The sequence below is a fragment of the Channa argus genome, chromosome 4 (assembly GCF_033026475.1).
Source record: "Channa argus isolate prfri chromosome 4, Channa argus male v1.0, whole genome shotgun sequence".
NCBI classification, from domain to species: Eukaryota; Metazoa; Chordata; class Actinopteri; order Anabantiformes; family Channidae; genus Channa; species Channa argus.
The window spans coordinates 10,159,689-10,178,881 of record NC_090200.1 but is presented as its reverse complement, the minus strand read 5'-3'; the positions used below and the strand labels follow the sequence as shown (position 1 = coordinate 10,178,881).

At 38.5% G+C, this 19,193-nt stretch overlaps 2 protein-coding genes across 2 annotated transcripts; both read right to left on the bottom strand.

Moving 5' to 3' along the window:
- Window positions 1-533: 533 nt before the first annotated feature.
- On the bottom strand, window positions 534-5,408 carry szl (sizzled). The gene is made up of 4 exons (XM_067502872.1): window positions 1,754-5,408; window positions 1,431-1,597; window positions 1,208-1,300; window positions 534-1,082 (listed from the first exon to the last, which is right to left on the bottom strand). Exons 1-4 carry the CDS (start codon window positions 2,032-2,034, stop codon window positions 772-774), a joined length of 852 nt encoding a protein of 283 aa, XP_067358973.1. The 5' UTR covers window positions 2,035-5,408; the 3' UTR covers window positions 534-771.
- A 126-nt stretch (window positions 5,409-5,534) lies between these two features.
- On the bottom strand, window positions 5,535-18,642 carry mov10l1 (Mov10 like RNA helicase 1). Its single transcript, XM_067502871.1, has 27 exons — window positions 18,507-18,642; window positions 18,017-18,144; window positions 17,696-17,883; window positions 17,315-17,474; window positions 16,940-17,052; window positions 15,511-15,698; window positions 14,186-14,326; window positions 13,628-13,927; window positions 13,212-13,409; window positions 12,775-12,889; window positions 11,697-11,874; window positions 11,516-11,586; window positions 11,332-11,423; window positions 11,146-11,201; window positions 10,560-10,654; window positions 10,402-10,480; window positions 10,138-10,319; window positions 9,647-9,793; window positions 8,792-8,913; window positions 8,606-8,705; window positions 8,126-8,272; window positions 7,666-7,839; window positions 7,322-7,471; window positions 7,073-7,180; window positions 6,137-6,277; window positions 5,949-6,040; window positions 5,535-5,783 (listed from the first exon to the last, which is right to left on the bottom strand). Exons 2-27 carry the CDS (start codon window positions 18,111-18,113, stop codon window positions 5,756-5,758), a joined length of 3,462 nt encoding a protein of 1,153 aa, XP_067358972.1. The 5' UTR covers window positions 18,114-18,144; window positions 18,507-18,642; the 3' UTR covers window positions 5,535-5,755.
- Window positions 18,643-19,193: the final 551 nt, after the last annotated feature.

Here is a 19,193-nt window from a genome sequence, read left to right as displayed (position 1 = left end):
GTTCAACAATTATAATTAGGGCTGGTTTGTTTGGTTGTGAAAACAAGGTTATTCACATGTAAAGTAGGCGATTTATCTTGTCATTACTTCTACATTGTATGGTCCTTATGACGGGCGGTGTACTATGAATACGGTCATGACTCATTCTAAAGAGTTTGAAATCTTATGCAGAGCCACCGTATACTTTGTAGGATGATCAGTTCATACATGTAAAAAAGCACAAAGTCGGGAAAACAATTGTTTAAAAACCTACTTGAAATAAAACAAATTTTTACACCTCATCTCTGAACTCTTCAGAATTGAAATGAAAATAGCATGGTACCACAATATCAAACCAATGCTGCAGTTTTGAGTGTGCTACCTTGTAGTGAAGAGTAAAAGAACCAAGTTTAGGCAGGCAGTATGGCCATCACAAGTGTTAACCAGAAATACCCAGCAAGTAAAGTTTCAAAGAGAAAAAGATTTATTTTCTATCTTTTTAAACATACCATACAAATATAAGATACCATAAATACACAAAAATGCTTATACAAAACACAATTTACAACCAATTTGCATACATCAAAAATGTACAGGTTTGAGTGCATTCTATTACAGTGGGCTGTGACAGCAGAGATGAGAGTTCGCTCATGCCAAGAAACTCATCTCAAAATTCTGCACCGATGTCTTAATGTGTGTTGTAAGTGTGCAATCATACAGTTTGCTCATATGTAATTCCACACTTCCAACAAAGGTTTAAAACTCCAGTTATTGAACAAAGTATCAGTCCATTTAACATCTGTGGTGCTTCCACTTGCGAATGGCCACTGCAATGTTAACATCTTTTTTATGCCAAGGGAAGACGTGAGTTAGTGCAAGGATGCCATCACGCTGAACAAAACCAGTAAGCACAAAAAGCTGAGACCGTCCAGGACGCACTAGGATATTGGCACATTGAAGGTTGATGAGGAGCCACTGCTGCAGTAGGTGTTGGGTGTCATAGGGCAGCAGAGGTCCTTGGCGAATAAACTCAACCCGGCCCTCCACCTCAAATTCTGGCTCTCCCATGGGTAGACGGCGGTGGTGAATTTTAGCAGTCACAGCTGTGGAGTGAAGTTAAGAAAAGATAAATAACCTGGTTTGGAAAATAAAAAATAAAAAAAACACCCAAAAGTACTGATTATAACAACACTGAGTCATAACTTTCTGAAATAATTCTATTGCTTACCAAAGTCATGGTGGCAAAAAGCATCCACAACAGTTTTTAATGCAGGGCCATCTTCCACCGAAGGACAATTCTGGCAGGCGGGTTTAGGTAAATCTGTGATTAAAAGTAAACATAATTTTGTAATGTGGACCATGTGCAGTATTTATATGCAATATAAAAGAGCATACAATTTGCAGGCCATTGCTAGCAATGGGATGACAAGAGTCAAGAATTGGTGCCTTACCTTTAGCAAACAGGCTAAACTTTATATGGGAAGAAATGCATTGGTCATCCTCAGCAGGGAAGCGGTCACAGTCTAGAGCCTCAGGCCAAGGGTAACCCTGGCAGGCGAGTACAGGGGCACAGCTGTCCCTCACTGCCACACATAGACTACGGCACGGCTGAATAAAACTGAGAGAAAGAGATATGATGTTAAATAACGAATACACATTTATTGCAATATGATGCAAACACAAGTTTAAAACAAAGTGAATGTCATCCAAATGTGTGGCAAGTATTGACAAGACAGTAAAAAAATAGCTATAGAAGAAATGTAAATCTCCTTACGTGTCAAGACAGACAGGAGCAATGAGGGAGCAGAAGAAGGCCTGAGCTTGAGGGTGGCAGCCTGTCTGTAACAGGGGCCTCCAGGCCTCTGAACGTGGCACCACCTCGCCTTCCAAGTTACTGTGGCCTAAGAAGTTGGGCAGTCGCATTTCCGAGTAGCCAACATCTTTGCAGACCTTCATCTGGTTTGGGATTGCAACGCAACGAGTAGACTGGCCTATGTCAAATGACTTTAGAGGGTATGCCATAGCCAGGAGAGCCATGGTGAAAAAAGTTGCCATATCGAAGTGTCAGCAGAATCCAGAAAGTCCAAAAGAAAGCAATCCTTGAAAGGCTTTGTAACTACTGCTGCTGCTGCTGCTGCTTGCTTTAAATACAGCAAGGTGGGTCAGCCCAGTCTGCAACTCTGTTATCATCTACCAATCAAAGAGGCTCAGACAATGTGCTTGGAGACAACAGCTTGTTTTGTGATCGCTGCAGACAGAGTGGAGGGGGGGGGCGCTGTAAAAAGATATAGGTGTGTCTAAGGGGGGTGTTGAGAGGGAAATCACAGCTCAGTTTTCACTGTATAAAGCCCACTCACAGAAGGTTGAATCTGCTTCATTTAGTCCCAAAGTCCAGGTTCCTTTAGGCAGTAATAGGAGGTTTCTGTAGACAGACAGGCAGCCTCCTTCATTTTGCTAGACTCTTTCATGTATTCTTGCCTCCTAATTGGAAGGTTTCATTGGCAACAAGGCTCCACTTCTCATTAGCAAAGGGGTATCTCTTCAAGCTCACCTGACTTTGATCTGCCAATAACCCAAACTTGGGTGCACATGCAAAATATTTGCAAAAATCTGCTGTCAGGGACACAGTCACTCAGTCATAACATGTCAACTTCCCAGTCAAGAGACCAGAGATAGTGCTCCAGAAAGCGACCAGGGGCAAAGAAGGAAGTGCTAATTTGTCTCATATTGGATTAAGAGAATGAAATACAACGGAGCAATAGTTGGGTCCAAAGGATTGTATACTCTTGAAAATGCCCCCAAAAAAAGGAAGTAAAACATTAAAACACAAATTTTACCCAACATTCAGCTAGGACAAAAGTTCCTTCCTCATAAATTAAAGTTATTATTTAACTTATCAAAAGGGGCTGCAAACATTTGAACTAATACAATTTTTATTATTTCGCAATAACTTTTTAATACACTCCTTGCACCCAAGTGTATATTACAGCATCATCTTTGTTGCTTGGACGCTGTCTGTGTCCATATTTAGTTGTGGATCTGGACAGATGCCTCTAGACATTTTGGCAACTTCCCTCATTACTCGGAGGTCTCTATCCCACTCAGCCTGTCACGGTCATTCTGGATTCAGATCTGTCCAATGGCCCCAGTTTAGCCAACTTTTACAGCCTAATCTGATGACTGGAGCCTGGTTCCAGCTTGGGTAGACGAGTGCAGCCTGTAAGTGGGGGGGGGGGGCTAATTGGGCAGTTAGAGTCAATGACCAATTTATGAGAACAATAGGTTCACACAGTTAAAAAGCTCCAACTGCCAGGAGCCCAGTAGGGGTCTGTTGTTAGGCCTAATGGCTGCCCTGTAGACATGGTGTCTGTCCTGTCTGAGTTAATAAAAAAGGTGATGCAGAGTATAAACTGAATGGTGGGACACCTGTCTATCAAGCATACGTTCTGTAGCCTTTAAAAAAAATCGTAGAACTAATAAAGGCAGCATTGAAATTCTACAATTTACTTAGCAAGGTAACAATTACTCTATCATGCAAAATACTAAATCGTTATTTCAGTCACAAGGTTCAAGCATTTGCCTTCCTGCAAGCGCACATCAGTTTTTTGCAGCGCTGTTTCAGCACAAGTGACATGAGAAAACACACAAAACAATGTGGTTCCTATCGTGTAACTTAAATGGTTTTGTGAATTTAAGGGTTTCTTCTGTGATAGCATGCATACTTTTAGGTTATCACCAGTTAAACAATAGTATCCATTGTTTAAAATATGTACACAAAAATCGAAAACTATAAAGCCTACCCCATTTATTATTTACAAGACAACTATCTTGCTATAGCAAAAGTTAACTGGACTACACTTTTCTTTACAAAAAAAAAAAAAAAGATTGTGCTCTACGTACAGGTCGAAATTATTCTGCCCGATCCTGTTATACATTCTGTCTACTTTCCCACTTGGCTTATATCCTATATTCTTGTCTTAGTACTGCCCTTTGTAAACATGTCCCAGAAAGAGACCCTTCTACACATTTCATTCACGTTGTTAAAGTGAGGCAGATTTTAATGCAACTATAGGTGAAAAGGACCAGTCTTTTTATATTATGTAATCTACTAATATTTACAAAAATTTTTTTCTTTTAGGGAAAGTCACATTTCCGTTACTTCTACAGTATTACTGATCTCAGGTCTAAGTTGAAAATGCGTCCACTTTAAACTGAACAGCAGAGAGGCAAGATTATATTGGTACATTATTAACGAACGGCTTTGCTCCATAAGTTGTTTCAATACTCGCCATTTTATCGCTGTGGCAGCACACAAAAAGGTATGTTTGCAGGGAAAGAGGTTCGAATTTTGTGATAAAATGAAAGCAATGTCATACATATTCTGTGAGCCAAGAGCCAAGCACAGCAATAGTGCTAACTCCAAAAGTTATCACCTGAACTCAACCCTCTCTTCTAAAAATTGCCCAAAATCAGTGGACGAGCATAATGATAAGTTCTAGGTGTAGATTTTTCTCATCTATGTTACAGTCTTTACTGGCAGAGTGGGACAAACACCTGAGACACTGATGAAAGACAAAGGTGTGTTTAGTAATGAAAAGGGGGGGAGAGAAAGGTGTCTGAGCCGGGTTCCATTGTAGTACAGTGAATTCAGATAAAAGCTGTCTCCTACATGCACATAAGAGACTCATTAACTTTGGAGACTAAACCCCCAGTTGACTCTATTCTTTCCCCCATTCTTCCCTACCCCTCCTCTGCATCCTGCTGGGCTCCAGTAGGACTGACACTCTCCATGCAGACTGTCAGTAGCACTCAATTGTCACATCCAGTCTCGGGGCCTCACGGGCAGACGCTGTAACACCAAGGTGTGCAGACAACTTGCCCCCGAAAACTGCAGACATCTGTGGATAAATTCAGTACACCAAACCAGGTAATGCACACAATCTACTAAAAGAGTGCTCTAATCTAATTTTCTTTTTCTCAGCAAAGTGCTTACATCAAATTGTCATTTGGACATAAACAATCAAGCATAACATTATCAAACCCTGTTCAATGTAATACAATCCAATACAGCGGCTGTGCCATAAATTCTACATTAACAAGGTATAGTTTCTCAGTTTTTAGGTTGAAACTGTCAGAAAGTGGATAATTCTACTATGCATTTATTATTGAGGTCAAAGTGGGAAGTGGAGTTATACTATAGTGCATTGTAAGAGTAGGTTGGTCTAATGTTCTGGTCACCCTATTTGAAATGAATTCGGTGGCCAAGAAATTAGAATCACCTCTTCTTTTAATGTCCAGCTCTATTTATAGACCAGAAATTACAAGTTGTTAAGAGAATTTAGAGAGTAGAATTTATGGCAAAGCCACTGTTATGGATTGTATTAAATTGCACAGGGGGTCAAAATGTTATACCTCTTCTGTGTATTTTCTAGCACATGGAACTGCTAAGACACAATTCCTAGCAACTTCCTCAAAATCTGTGATATCTTAACTTCTTAAACACCACCAAGCTTATCAGCTCAATATTCATAGGAGAGAAAAAAAAGTGCAGTGTATACAAGTAGCAATTTTTATTTCTTCCTAAAGTGGAACTGCATTTGACTTTCACAGAAATAACACATTTCTCTTCTTAAACCAAATTAGTAACAGTGATTAACAAAGCTACTGCTCGATTTACAGTCAACAGAAAGACAGGCCAAAGAAATGTTAAGGAGTAAGAACAAAATTACAACACGCCCGACGAAGCTGAGGTATGCCATTCACGTCCACTGTGCCCTTATTCACTTCTTGGCTCCTCTGCAACTCTGCAAACATAGGGTTTTATTGACTTAAAGGGATTGTAACTGGTAATGTTTAATTCCTTCCATACAGTGTTGCAGTTCAAAAAAAACTTTTTGGATTTGAATTAGAAGAAACAACAAAACAATAAAAAAAAGACTGTATGATAAGTTTATGATCAATTTACACACATCTGAGAGTCTTGTAGGGAGAGAGGAGGATCACAACCCAGATAAGCACTGTTGATGAATGAGTACTGCAGTAAAGCCCTAAAACATGGATCCTGGAAAGACATTTAAAGTAATTAATATTCAGGCTGCATTGCACACTACAAAGATAATTTATTATGCCTAAGATTAAACAGTGTTCTGCCACTTACCCTAATGAGAAGGTGGGGGTTCCCAACAATTATAAGCAGGGCTTTGGGGCGAGTGACCGCCACATTGAAGCGTTTGGGGTTCGACACAAAACCAAGTGTACTCTGCAAATCGTCACTCTGTACCGATTCATTAGAGCGCACCTACATTATTAGAGAATGAAATTAATTGCCATAACAGAAATGGACAATAATAGAAGGATTTGCCTGATGTCAGTGGTCCACAGACTGATGCTGTATATTCTCATGTACTAATAGTAGTAAAAGTGCTATAAGGGGGTTTTGATTTCCTTATAACAGTCTTAATGTTTGAATTTTACAATTAAAGGATGATAAAATAAAATAGATTTAGAGCATTGACTACATTTTAGAAATGTAATAGAATTATCAGTAAACTTCACATCATAGTGGATCTCCCATGCTAATTGATGTACACATTGTAAAAGAAAAAAGGAACTACGAACTAATCTCTAACAACCATGATATCAAGGTGCTAAAATTTGTATACATCAGACTACATATAGGCTGATGTACAAGTTTATAGATGTAAGCTCTGGGAAAGTTTAAGTGCAAAACGATTTTTGTAGCATTTTTTTCTACACCCAGTAGCAAATGGTAGACATTTTATTTCCTATTTTTAGTGTAGTGCAAAGTAAGACACTGAACCCCTAACAGCCCATTCCCCTCCCTAGCAGTGTAGTGCCGGTCCAAGCCCGTTAGAAATTGGGGAGGGTTGCGTCAGGAAGGGCATACTGTGTAAAACTGTGCCAAATCAACATGCGGACAAAAATAAATAAATAAAAAAGTGTAGTGCAAAGTATGCTCAACCAACTCATTTCTATCTACAACTGTTTTCCTAGAATTTATTTGCTATGAAGAACAGATTAAAACTGCTGGCCAGTTCTGAAAATATTAATGTTTTTATCCTCTTTAACCTACCGTAGACATGATGATCACCAGAAACTCTTGTCCTTGAAATTCTTCTACCGAGCCCACTTTGATGTCAGACAAACCAACTTTACCAAGCAACACTCGAATCTTCTCACACTGAAATGTAACATAAACAAGGCCACTTTTGGGTCTATAGCATTTTAAGGTGACAACCTACATGATTATTTAAAAAAAAAAAAAAAAAAAAATTATATATAAATAATTTATTTTTTATTTTATTTATTTATTTTCTCTTACTTGTTTCTTGTAGGGGGCAATGATGCCTATGTCAGAGGAATCCACAGGGTTGTAAAGCTTCTTGGCCAGCTGGCAACAGTACAGCATGACTTGCACAGCCTCCATTGGGTTGAACCATGAAGGGTTGTTACCTTCTCTCATTTCTGTGCCCTAAAGTAGAGGAAGTTCACCAGATTCAATAAGGGAAAAATATCACAGTAATTTCATTGCTTTAATTTTAATATAAATTGTGATTAGGCTGTAGAGGTATAACTAAATCTAAGACACAGAATAGACAGAATAGACATTCAACAGTTTGAGACTTGCAAGAGTGCAGGTATATTACTAAAGAAACTTTTTAGTACCCTGACACCATGAAAGAGAAGGGGAAATCCTTTTTTGGGCAGGGTTTTCCATTGGCACAGGGAGTCCACTATAGCCCTGGGGGCCTGAAAGCACAGTTCCCCCTTGTAGAAGAGCTTGGAGGGCAGCGTGAGCAAGGCCTCGTGGGAACGATAGTTGTAGATCAACTTAGTCACCTGTAGTAAATAATAAAATAGCAGTTCAATAGACATACAGCACAAACAATTGCCCGGTAGGCATTTATAAGGAGAGCATTAACAGCATGACAAAAAGCATACCAATTTATTATCATTATTATATTTTCAATTAATTGCATCTGAAGTTATGATGCTACATCCAGTCTGCTTGATCAGGCAAAGTGTCATTTTGATTATCTTCATGGAAAAATCAGTGTTATACTTGCTTCTAAGTTGTATGTAAAAGTAGTAAAAAAACAGAAACATTTGTATGCAGTGTACCAACCAGTTTAGGATTGTACCCCCACTCTTGTCTGGAGTACAGTGGATTGGCCATTAGTCTCTCCAACAAAGACACTCCAAGGCCAAAGGCAGTGGCCAGCTTAGACTTCACTATTGGACCCAACTGGCAAGGGTCACCAGCCAACACTATCTAAGCAGGCGAGGATTTAAATAAATAAATAAATACATAAATAAATAATTTATATTTATAAATATATTACAATATAATATCATTCATAGCCATATGGCTATGAATGATATTATATTGTAATATTGTGCTTTCCCCCACAAAATAATATAATACTATAAAATGTTTAGAAAAGTCAAATTACTTCAAAAGATAAGAAAAAGAAATAGAAAGAAGAAATTTGAAATAAAATTTGAATAATCAGTAAAGATGCGACACAGGAATCAAGAAAACACAAATTGCATGAAGAAATGGTCACTAAGGTCTACGTGCAGTCTGTCTGTGTGTGGTGAAGACCTGTCCATCTTTTGCTGATGCACAGCTAATGGGGATTAAGGACTCTGGTTCTGTGGCCTGGCCAGCTTCATCCAGGAATACATGGGTAAAATGTCCCACTCTGAGGAAAAACAAATAGACAGTCAACTGGGCGTAAATGGGATAGAAAGTGTTAACTGGAGCCATCTATTACAGCCCAGGCCTTACTGTAGTCCTATATTATAAAGCATTCCAGCACTGGAGCAGGTGGTGACGACGATCCTGTGAAAAGAGGCATGACGAATGTCCTCTCCTGCCCTTGAGTACACCCTCAGCATGTCTGGAATGGCCTAGAAAAAGATATAAAATAAAAATGTCAAAAGTCACATCAACATGACTTCCAGATGATAAATTAGTGCAGATGCACACTGAGCATGTCATCACAACCACAACTGTTATTTGAAAGCATTACCGACCACTGTACCTAAAGTGGTGGGGATGGCATCTGTTCAGATCTTAAGGCCCAATAATATTTTCCATTTCCTTCACAAAGTTCATCATGGATCCATAGAGGAATTCTATAGACTGCCGCACGCAGGCCAAAAAATCTGCATTCCCATGGACTGTCTGTAGCCCTAATACATCAACTGCGCTTGTGCCAGAAAAGTAAACCAGCCACGAATTTCATATATCAAAAGGAATGTAACATTTATTTCAACATCCTTCACACTGTTAATATGAAATACTTACACACCGTATTATTTCTTTCCACTTTTTAATGTTGTTCAGTCAAATGAAATATACAGATTAAGATTTTTTCCTCACTGTTGCTACTGTTAAGAGTTGCCATCACGTTTTGCAATCAGCCTATGCGTGACTTGTCTAAGTCTATACCTCCAAACGAAGTATTAATAGTGTACGCATGTCCCTTGTCTGGACATTGGTACACAAAAAGTATGATTCCCATTTAGTGCACACAAAAGAAAATATTTTACTTTTATTTTTCCTTATACAAACATGCATATTGTAAAGTAGAGGTCAGTAGCCAAACAACTGCAAAGTGAACCTAATGCTGTTCAGTACCTCATCTTGCCTGGAGGAAGCATTGATTCGGGCCAAACTTGCAGCATGGAGGAAGCCACTGTTATGTAGACGGATGCAGATGAGGTCAGCAGCACTGTTTGAAGGAGTGCATACCAGTACCCGACTACTAGGAAGAAAGTGATAAACCTGGAGGTAGAGAAATTTTGTGAAGTACCTCAAAAAGGACCAGAATGGAAGTAAGCTTGACAAACAAAGCATAATGACATATTACACTTCTGAAAAATGTTAAGTTTATAAGACCCATCAACTCAGTTTTGGGAAAAACTATTTTGAGAGGCCTAAAATATAAAAAAATACAAATTCATGAAGTTTGTCCAAAACAAAAAGGAGAATTCCAGCTGATAAAATTCATTTTAAGGTGCTTGTATTGTAAGTATTCCATCTAAATTTAGCAGTTACAAGTTTCCTATATTGTAAAACAAGTACTTATTAGGACTAGTGCATATTTTAGAGTGCTGGTGTGTATGCACCTGTAGTATGGCTTCTATGAGGGTTACTGTCTTCCCAGTGCCTGGAGGCCCAAATAACACATAGGGAAGGGGCCGACACTCCCCAGCTAGGATCCTCTTTACTGCCTCTCTTTGAGGGGGGTTCAGGTCAGGGTTAAAGAAGTGCCCTTTGCTGGGAATAGGTTTGGATGGCAGTCCACCATCTAGAAGCAATTTTGTATTTGATATTTGTGCTCTAAATGTTATGGGATATATAAAGGCAGAGCTGCCATAAAAACAAAATACCTGTATTTTTAGTCTGTGTGGCCTTGGACTTCATATCCATCGAGATGCTTGACAAACCCCCATTTTGCAAAAGTTGAGCCTGCTTATAAGATACAGTTACTTTAAATCAAAAAGTAGACTTGAATGATATGAATGCATTTTATTTTAATTCCTTTCACCTCATTTCCTTCTACTGTTTTGTTTTGGTCTGGCTCATCTATCCAGCCCCCTGTCCACTGAGGAGTCTGAAGAGTCACTCTAGAGGGGAAGAGAACTGCACAACAATGTAAAAAAATAAAAAAAATTCTCTTTAGACTTTTTTGAAAAGTAACCAATATAAAAAAACTCTGTATGAATCATTCCTGTACATCAAATCTCAGGAGTAGAGTAAACTGATCAGCATCTGAATATTTACTTAGAAATTGCATCTAATAAAAAAAAAAAAAAAGAAGCCATTAAAAAAGGAGAAAAATGTTAGGTTTTCAAAGCAATGATGCTGGAGATGTAAAAAGTGATACTTAATTCACACCAGGCGGCATTTGTTCTTTTGCTCACTATGGCATGCAAGAGGGACGAGCGAAGATAAAGAGCACCCCCTAGAGACCATTTTGTGTCATTGTAAACACAATCTGCCACTAAAAGGTGAACTCTAAATGCTTATTATTTTGGCTTATTATTAAATAATGGAAGTTATCATCCTACAATTCAAGAAAACTTATACATGCTCTAAAGATCTTAAGTAATTTGAATAAAGCCCCAACTTACTCTCCCCAAAGATTGCCACCTGTTCAAGTGCGCTGTGACATCGCCTCATTGTCAATCTAAAAATCCAATAATCAAAATACCCATTACACCAGCAGAACAAATAGAGCAACTGTGAGACATTTGTGTGGTTGAAACATAAATGCATTAAAATGGTAATATTCAGGTTATTCAGGTAATTTTCCTAACCTGTTGTAAGAGAACTCAACATTAAGTGGCTCTCCAAGGTAGCTGTTCTGAAATTCTGAGTTCACTCTCAAACTGACAGTCTCATCATTGATCTGTGTCCAAGCAGAGTGTTAGATTTAGAAAGCATTTCTGTTTTATTATGCAAAATATAAAAGATGCTTGAGTGTAATTAAATGCTTTGTACCTCTGTGACATAACTAACATACTCCATTACCACACCATCACACTGGGGTTTCTTCAACACTATTCTGTCACCTGTGGAGAAGGCTATTTATAACTTCTGAAAATAGAAATCTCTCCGTGTGAACACTTTATAATATTAATAAGTCAGCAATTATAAGTTAAAACTAGTAAGGCCACCTCACCTATAGTAAGACTGGGTCTGCCTTCAGCCAACCCTAGGACCTCTAGGTGGAGGTAAACTGCTCCTTTCCTGAGAAGGGCTCCAAAGATTGTGAATTCTTTCAGTTCCCTCTCTGCATGTAGCTCTTCTAGCCAGAGAAGCGCTGAGAACCTTGCATGCATGTTGGACGGTGATAAAACCTGACCAAAAAGCAGTTTAAGGAAAATGTTAAGTTTCAGTTAACCCCCGCAGGATAACACAGAGCGGCAGCACCTTGCGCCAGTTTAGTGACAATCTGTACCTTTTAAATAACTGTTGTATATTAATATCAAAAATCATTGTTCAGTAACAAACTTGGTATGTCACATGGGAACCACCCCCTAAACTAACAAGTTCTTCACTGTACAAATCTTTAAAATCTGTGTACATCAACTGCTCCATTAATAAAAAAGACAACAATTGATGTTCAAACATTTGGCTATGCTGACAAACCTAGTACTGACTACTTCTTTACTGTAGCAATTACTGATACCTAATAATACACAGACATATCCACACTGGTTGCTTCATTAGGCTGCAAATCTCAGTTTACATCACACTATGCTATGACTATGCTGAATGGAAAGTTTGTGGATTCATTTTGTTCCCTTTTCAAAGGTGCATAATGTCGACACATTAGGTTGTGCAATTTCATTGTTATTGATGCTCAGTTTGAAGTCAATCTAAAAAAACAAAAAAGTCTAGATATTTTATGTTATAGTTTTACATTTGCTAGAGAAAAATATTTTGTCCACAGTTTTAGACCTGGAAAACGCTATCAATTTAGTCAATTTCACTAACCCAGACCTTAAGGAAACAACTGTATTGCTCACTTTTTGAAAGCGCAAAAAATTTAAGTTACTAGGATAAATTCAGGGCAGCATTAGTATTGTCCTAATAATATTAACATCATTGCCAACACCTAGAAGACCTAGAAGTTAACTTATTTGATAGGACATAAGCAATTATTATACAATTATTATAATTATTGTTTAATAATTGAGCTCTTACTATATTCAACCTTTTCTACATGATCTAAATTTCAACATTGGCTTGCTAACCTCTCCAAGGCAGGGCTCAACCACCAGCACATCACTCTGTGCCTCCACACAGTCCCGTAGAGCCTTGGGGACAGGATGGTTATGTATGAAGTTTGGCAGCTGACGCTTAGTGAGCCTAAATGTAGACAAGACATCATCAGAGAAGAGAGAACATAAACAATTTACATTGTATAAATAACAACCTTTGTTTTACAGACTCCACACAGATATCAATGAAGCTATGACTTTATAAACTAGGTACAACAACAGGAACCGTAACTAACAGTTACGAATATCCCTTTATGTTAATGTATTAAATTGACCAGACCATGTCGTCATTATAAAATTACTTTTTACTTTCTATATACTGCTTAACAGTAGACATTAGCATCTCTTCTAAAATACAAAAAAGTAAGCAAGGAATTTCATGGCATCAGGGTAATCAGTCTTTTTCATACCTAGGGTAGTGTTTTGGAGCAGTGACAGTGATTACGTGAGTAGGTATTGCTGAGACTGGACAAGCGTCAATAGGGGTGTAGGGAACACAGGGCTGCAGCATGTTGCCCTCTTCACTTTTCACTGTGACCTCCAGGCGCCTCCCAATGGTGAAAGAAGAGAAGTGTAGCAAGAGAAGCTCTGCACAGCTTCCCAGGCTCCTGTGCAACATCCCCCACATAGAATTCAACAACATACTAAAAGAGCCTTACTGAGACACTGTACTGTTGAATAAGTAGCATTCCTTTTATACAACAAGGCCCCAACAGGGATGAAACACAAATCTCAATTTAACATTAACTTTTTTTATCCATTACTCCAGTAACCGCCCCTACACCTTCCACTATATATAAAAGAAAAAGAAAAAAGAGCAACTTACTTTGCATGGCAGGCTACTACAACAGAGAGCCTCTCTCCTGGTAGAATATTCAGTTCCCTCTCTTCCTTCCTTACAGGAGGGATATTTATTTTATCCTGCAAGACCTCATCCATTTGTTTCGGTCCCTCTTTTGTTACACTGATTTGATTTCCCAAAGAGTCTGAGCACTTTCCTTGTGGTGGATGCTGTTTCTGTCTGAGTGGTCCAGACCCTTTGACAGCAACTAGGGTGAACTGTTCCACTGAATCCCAGCCAGCAAAGTCACAGCATTTTAACCTGTGAATCTCTGAACCTTTATTTCTGTCATCAGAGAAAAAAGATAATGCAGTATGTTACATAAGTTCTACTTTCTCTCAGATCTGAATGATTTGTATCAAAAGATTATCATTAAATGATTGTTGCAAAAAACTTGGACAAAGAACTTACAAGAATTTACTTGGACAAAATACAGTGTTACTAATGAGAAATACATTTTAATTTATAGAGGTTTGTGACGAGAGCTTTTGTTTATTTTTTCAATGAGAATGTAATTTTTTCATTCTTTATCTGGCCACTCACTGTATCCAGAGCACCAGCTCCTGTCTCTCCCCCATCATAAGATCCCCAAATTGGCCAAAGTTTGTTACTTCCAGCCCTCCTTTGTTTTCCAATATGCTCTTAAGTTCAGCCTCTGGAAGAACTGTAGCAGAAAACTTCACACTGCAACAAAATAAACAACAACAAAAATCTGTATGTAGGAACAAGTTAAATGTTGAGGCTTTTTAATACCCTACTGAAATATAAACTATAAACATCAAAAATGAAAATATTTTTAAACTAATTGGTATCAATTAAAAATAAAAGCAACCTGTGTTATTGTACGTGATCATAAGCATTTTATTTTGAGGAATAAAAAATATTTATAATTTAGACAGTGCAGTCCACGTTTTTCATAACACTTAAATATAAGATCTACAACAGTTGGCCAATGATGCCACATACATTTGCTTGCTATGATGTATTGTCAATACACCAATTTGAATAACCTGGCCTCTGCTGCTTTGTGGAACAAAATCCTCTCTTGCAGCTCTTCTCCGCTTCTTCTGCAGCCAACACCAAATAATTCACTTAACCAATAACTACAAATACCTTCACAATAAGTGTTTAATTTAAAATAGTTTTTCTCAGCTGATCAGAACTGAAATTAGGGTTGTGACTATAGACGTTTTTCTACTTTTTCATACTATGATCTCCCGTTCATATCGTAACATCGCAGATCACTTTCTTCCATAGTGCAGATACAGAGTGTAGCAAGACAAGCATAATGAGGAAAGTGAAGGTGACAGAATAATTCAGAATAGAAGGAAGTGTACACCACAGAAAGCCACACAAGACATTTATCTACTTGCAACAAACGAAAATCAAAAGCATCCATTCTGTTAGTTACAGAATGGAAAATGTAGTTCAACCTTTCATTTCTTTCGGTCTTAGTCAACATTAGCTACAGCTGATGGGAGGCTACAAGTAACCTTTAACAAGGAATGTTCCCTTATGCAATATTCAGTTCTAGGTAATGTTTGAATCAGTTAGCTCACTTTGAATTTTAATACAACTTCGACCTTTACAGGTTTTGATTGCTTCTATTGCATGTTATACTAACTACTGATTGGATTTTCAAGCACTTTTGAAAATGTAAATGATATATAAGCTGATAAAAGTAAATCGTTCTTCTGACTTGGGGAAATAAATACAAATTACAAAGTGGCCAAGCTAGCATCCCATGTGCTTTGGCACACACCACACCACATTTTGGAAATGTAACATTTGATAGTACATTTGGAGATGTGAATGTGATTTATACACCATGTTTTGGGAAAAAAAAGGGCAGATAGATCAAGATATACCTCTTAAGACAGGGTGCCATGCACAGGGCCCTCCAACAGTAAAAGGACTGATTGCTTTCCACCATTACTAGGTTGACCAGGTGCCCTGGCATAGGTTGGTAGTTTGCAGGCAGCAGCAGAGAGTCCAAGCTAAAGAACACACTGTCTGCCACCACTCCATTGTTACCATAAACACTGGTCACACACACCTAGAAAAGGGAGATTATACAAAGGAGTAAGGAATGAAGTCAATCATTAGATGTAGAACTAAAAGTTTCAGTGACGTACAAATGGAATAAAGACACATGAATTATGTGTTCAGTAGAGGTGTTATAATGCACTGTAACACGATGTAACGCAATCCAAGAATGTGACGATATGCATTGTAAATTTAGAAAATTATTCAAAGTCAATTAAACTGCAACTCCTAGAACTTGTATTTGTAATATATTTTAACACTAGAGGGCTTCATGGGTTGAATCCGTTTTCTAGACTAACCCGACTGTTGACTGATCTTTACTTGGAGTTGAAAGCTCTGTCAGTCTATAAATCTAATGTTTGAATTTTGGATTTAAGCATGAGGACAAAAAAGCTGTAGACCGAACAAAGGCTACTGGGAAGCTCTGTTGATGCACTATGGTTTACATGATGCCTAACACCACAAGCATACCAACTAACAATAGTTACCATCACTGCTACATTGCTGTTACAGGCCACATTATCACCTGCCAGTGGTACATAGCAAGTTTTGTTCTTCAAATGCTGCAATGTTTTAATCACACATTGAGAACTTTCAAATGTCCCAACTGCTGCCTGAAAATGTCGATATGCTGATTTTCCTAATAAAACAAATACATTTCTGTGAAAACATTCACACAGTTTTGCAGGGTAGTTGTAGTTTTGTAAAACTCTTTCAGCTAGAGTTCATACATTTAAGCCTCATCTTAATGAGGGCATTGTTCAGCAACACTGTGATGCAGATGAGGCACAGATCTGCTGGTTTAATAGAGATGAATTTAAATTATACAATTGTAAGAGATCTGGAATCTGCATAAAAAAGGGAAAAACCAAGAAACCAATGTTTACAAAATATTTTGTTAATTTACATACCTAAAAAGAATGAATTTCCTTTGATTCTTAGACCAACAAATATAGTTCAAGTACCATTTGGCACATACTTTTATCCAAAAATTTACAATTAAGGAGCACACATAAATGGCAACCTCAATTTGATTTTTTTGCTCAAGGACACTTCAACATGTGGGCAGAAGGAATTGGAAGTTGTACCACTTCCCCTATAAGGAGCGGAAAACACTGCTTATATCAAACGGTGAGTCCTGTGTTGTTTATCAAACCGAATCATGAGCTGGCTCACTTCTTAACACACCTATGTATCAGCATTAAACCTTTATCAAAATTGATAGCATAAGACCTACAATGATCCAGTTACCTGGTCAAGGCGGCAATAGCGCAAAGGGGACACAGAATGTGCCTGGGTGGTCCACTGGGAGGGATTTATAAAATATTTTGCTTGGACCCAGTCTCCTTTCATTGGTTCATAACCTAAAAGAAAATAGAAAAAAAAATACACAGAGCGTGCCAACAGAGAGAGAAGCTATCTTTGGCCTTTTTCCAACTGGTAGTAAGTTTGGTGTGACTATGAGTTGCTGAAGTTACTGTCAGTATGAGAGCTGAGCAAACAACTGTAAAAGCATGGATGAATGTTAAATCTGTCAAATCTGCTGTCTGGGACAGTTTAAGCAAAGACTGCTGGGGGTCAAGAGCACCACAATTTCAGAGTGTAAAGTACAATGAATAGTGGTACCTTCTGAAAGACTACAGCGTGGGAAGTACGTGGTTTGGTTTATGTAGCCACCATCTCCATCGAATGATGTAACTGTGCCAGTGAGAGGCCGCAGCTGCATATTGTCAGCTTCAATTGAATTTCTCCCCCCATCTTCCCAAGCATCGGAACTCTTCTCCACCTAAACAACAGAATTAAAGTGTCTGGCAAAGGTCACCATAATAATATTAACTGAAACAATGCATGTGGAGGAAACAAACAATCACAAGACAGCAAAGTGGTACACCAACATTTTGACTGTGGCATTTGTTAAGCCTGTATTAATTATTTGCCTCACACTGACCAAGGTAAACATAACTGTAGTTTGCGATTTCAAGCTACAGCACAGAACTGGGTCCTCACCCTTAGCGCTCTCCACCCTCTTTGAGCACCATCTCTCACTGCTATGCAGTTCACGAGGTCGCCTTCTTTGAGCGGCACCCCGCCCAGCACCTCTCCATTAGTGAAGTACACCGCATCGTCTATCATGCCGTAATCAAGGCACAGCTGGGTCACCACACTACCCCGCAGGTGGCGAATGTCCTCCGTGGCTGACCGGCAAAATACATACAGACCAAAAACGATATGAGTGCGTTTGTGTTGTAGCTTTTCAGATACCTGACAATACCCAATGTTAACCAAAGAATTTTATCTGGCTTTATTTTGCTGGAGTGTTTCATTTACCTGACGTGCCGGAGAAAATGTCTTCTCCATCTGCCTCTACGCTCCTCCACAACGGAGAAACCAGCTTCGACAGCATACACCGCACAGCAGTAAGCATTTCTGCGAAATGCTAACGCTAGCTGTAGTGGCTAGGAAATAGGATGGAGCAGAGGTAAAACATCGCAACCACTTGCCTAAAGTTTTTTTCTGTTTTTTGACTGCATGTTGGTTTAAACCGCTGGCTAACACGGCTAGCTAATTAAAAAACATAAAGAGTCAACGTTAGCTTAAGTACGTTAGCAAAGGCTGTTTAACTGCTGATAAGCAGTTAAACAGCCATAAGCTACAAAAAAATTCTCATAAGCTACAAAAAAATGCTACCTCGAAGCAACGTTATTTAAAGGTACTGTTAGCTAACACTTGCTTTAGCTGTACTGCTAAGGCCCTGTGTAGGTGAAAGTAATATAAAATATTATTTAAAGCAAAAGGGAAAGGGTTCTCTTTCAATTACCGTTCAGAACTCAAAATAATGAACTACAATCCGGGAGCGATTGTGGCAAGCGACACCTGTCAGCCTGAAGACGGAGGGAGCGCCTCACACGCGCGTAACGTCACGTGTGCGGCAGCGCCGGGGTCACGAGTGTAACGAGGGGGCGTTGTTACGGATTATTTGGTAAACCAACCAAAAATCGCGTACGGCGTGATCCCATAATTCACTGCCAAATCATCCACGTCGGAAGGTTGTTGCCACGAGGAGTGAGGAGTTGCTTTTAAAATAGTCAAATGTGAAGCGTAAAGCGGAATTGTCTGCTTTAACTGGCTGGATTGATCAAATGATCTATTGTGTCGTTGTTGTAAACACGGTGATAAATGTCGCGAACGCCATTTTTTAAAATGAAAGAATGTTGATAACCAGACATAAGACAGTTCTGACATGGAGGCTACTTTAAATGATCGTTGATGATAGATATATCTATATATATAGATATAGATGTATGTATGTATATATATGTAGATATACGTGTGTGTGTGTGTGTGTGTGTGTGTGTATATATATATATATATATATATATATATATATATATATACACACACATATATATATATACACACATATATATATACACACACACATATATATATACACACACACATATATATATACACACACACATATATATATACACACACATATATG

What these genes read in the sequence shown, in the direction of transcription:
- mov10l1 (XM_067502871.1), bottom strand. Translation starts at nt 18,113, where the DNA reads ATGCTTACTGCTGTGCGGTGTATGCTGTCGAAGCTGGTTTCTCCGTTG. An exon ending in ATGGCACCCTGTCTTAAGAG is followed by an intron (nt 14,327 to 15,510) that starts GTATATCTTGAT and finishes ATTTTGTTGCAG; the next exon opens with TGTGAAGTTTTCTGCTACAG. An exon ending in TCCCTACAAGACTCTCAGAT is followed by an intron (nt 5,784 to 5,948) that starts GTGTGTAAATTG and finishes CTATGTTTGCAG; the next exon opens with AGTTGCAGAGGAGCCAAGAA.
- szl (XM_067502872.1), bottom strand. Translation starts at nt 2,034, where the DNA reads ATGGCAACTTTTTTCACCATGGCTCTCCTGGCTATGGCATACCCTCTA. An exon ending in GCTCCTGTCTGTCTTGACAC is followed by an intron (nt 1,598 to 1,753) that starts GTAAGGAGATTT and finishes TCTTTCTCTCAG; the next exon opens with TTTTATTCAGCCGTGCCGTA. An exon ending in TTTTTGCCACCATGACTTTG is followed by an intron (nt 1,083 to 1,207) that starts GTAAGCAATAGA and finishes TTCACTCCACAG; the next exon opens with CTGTGACTGCTAAAATTCAC.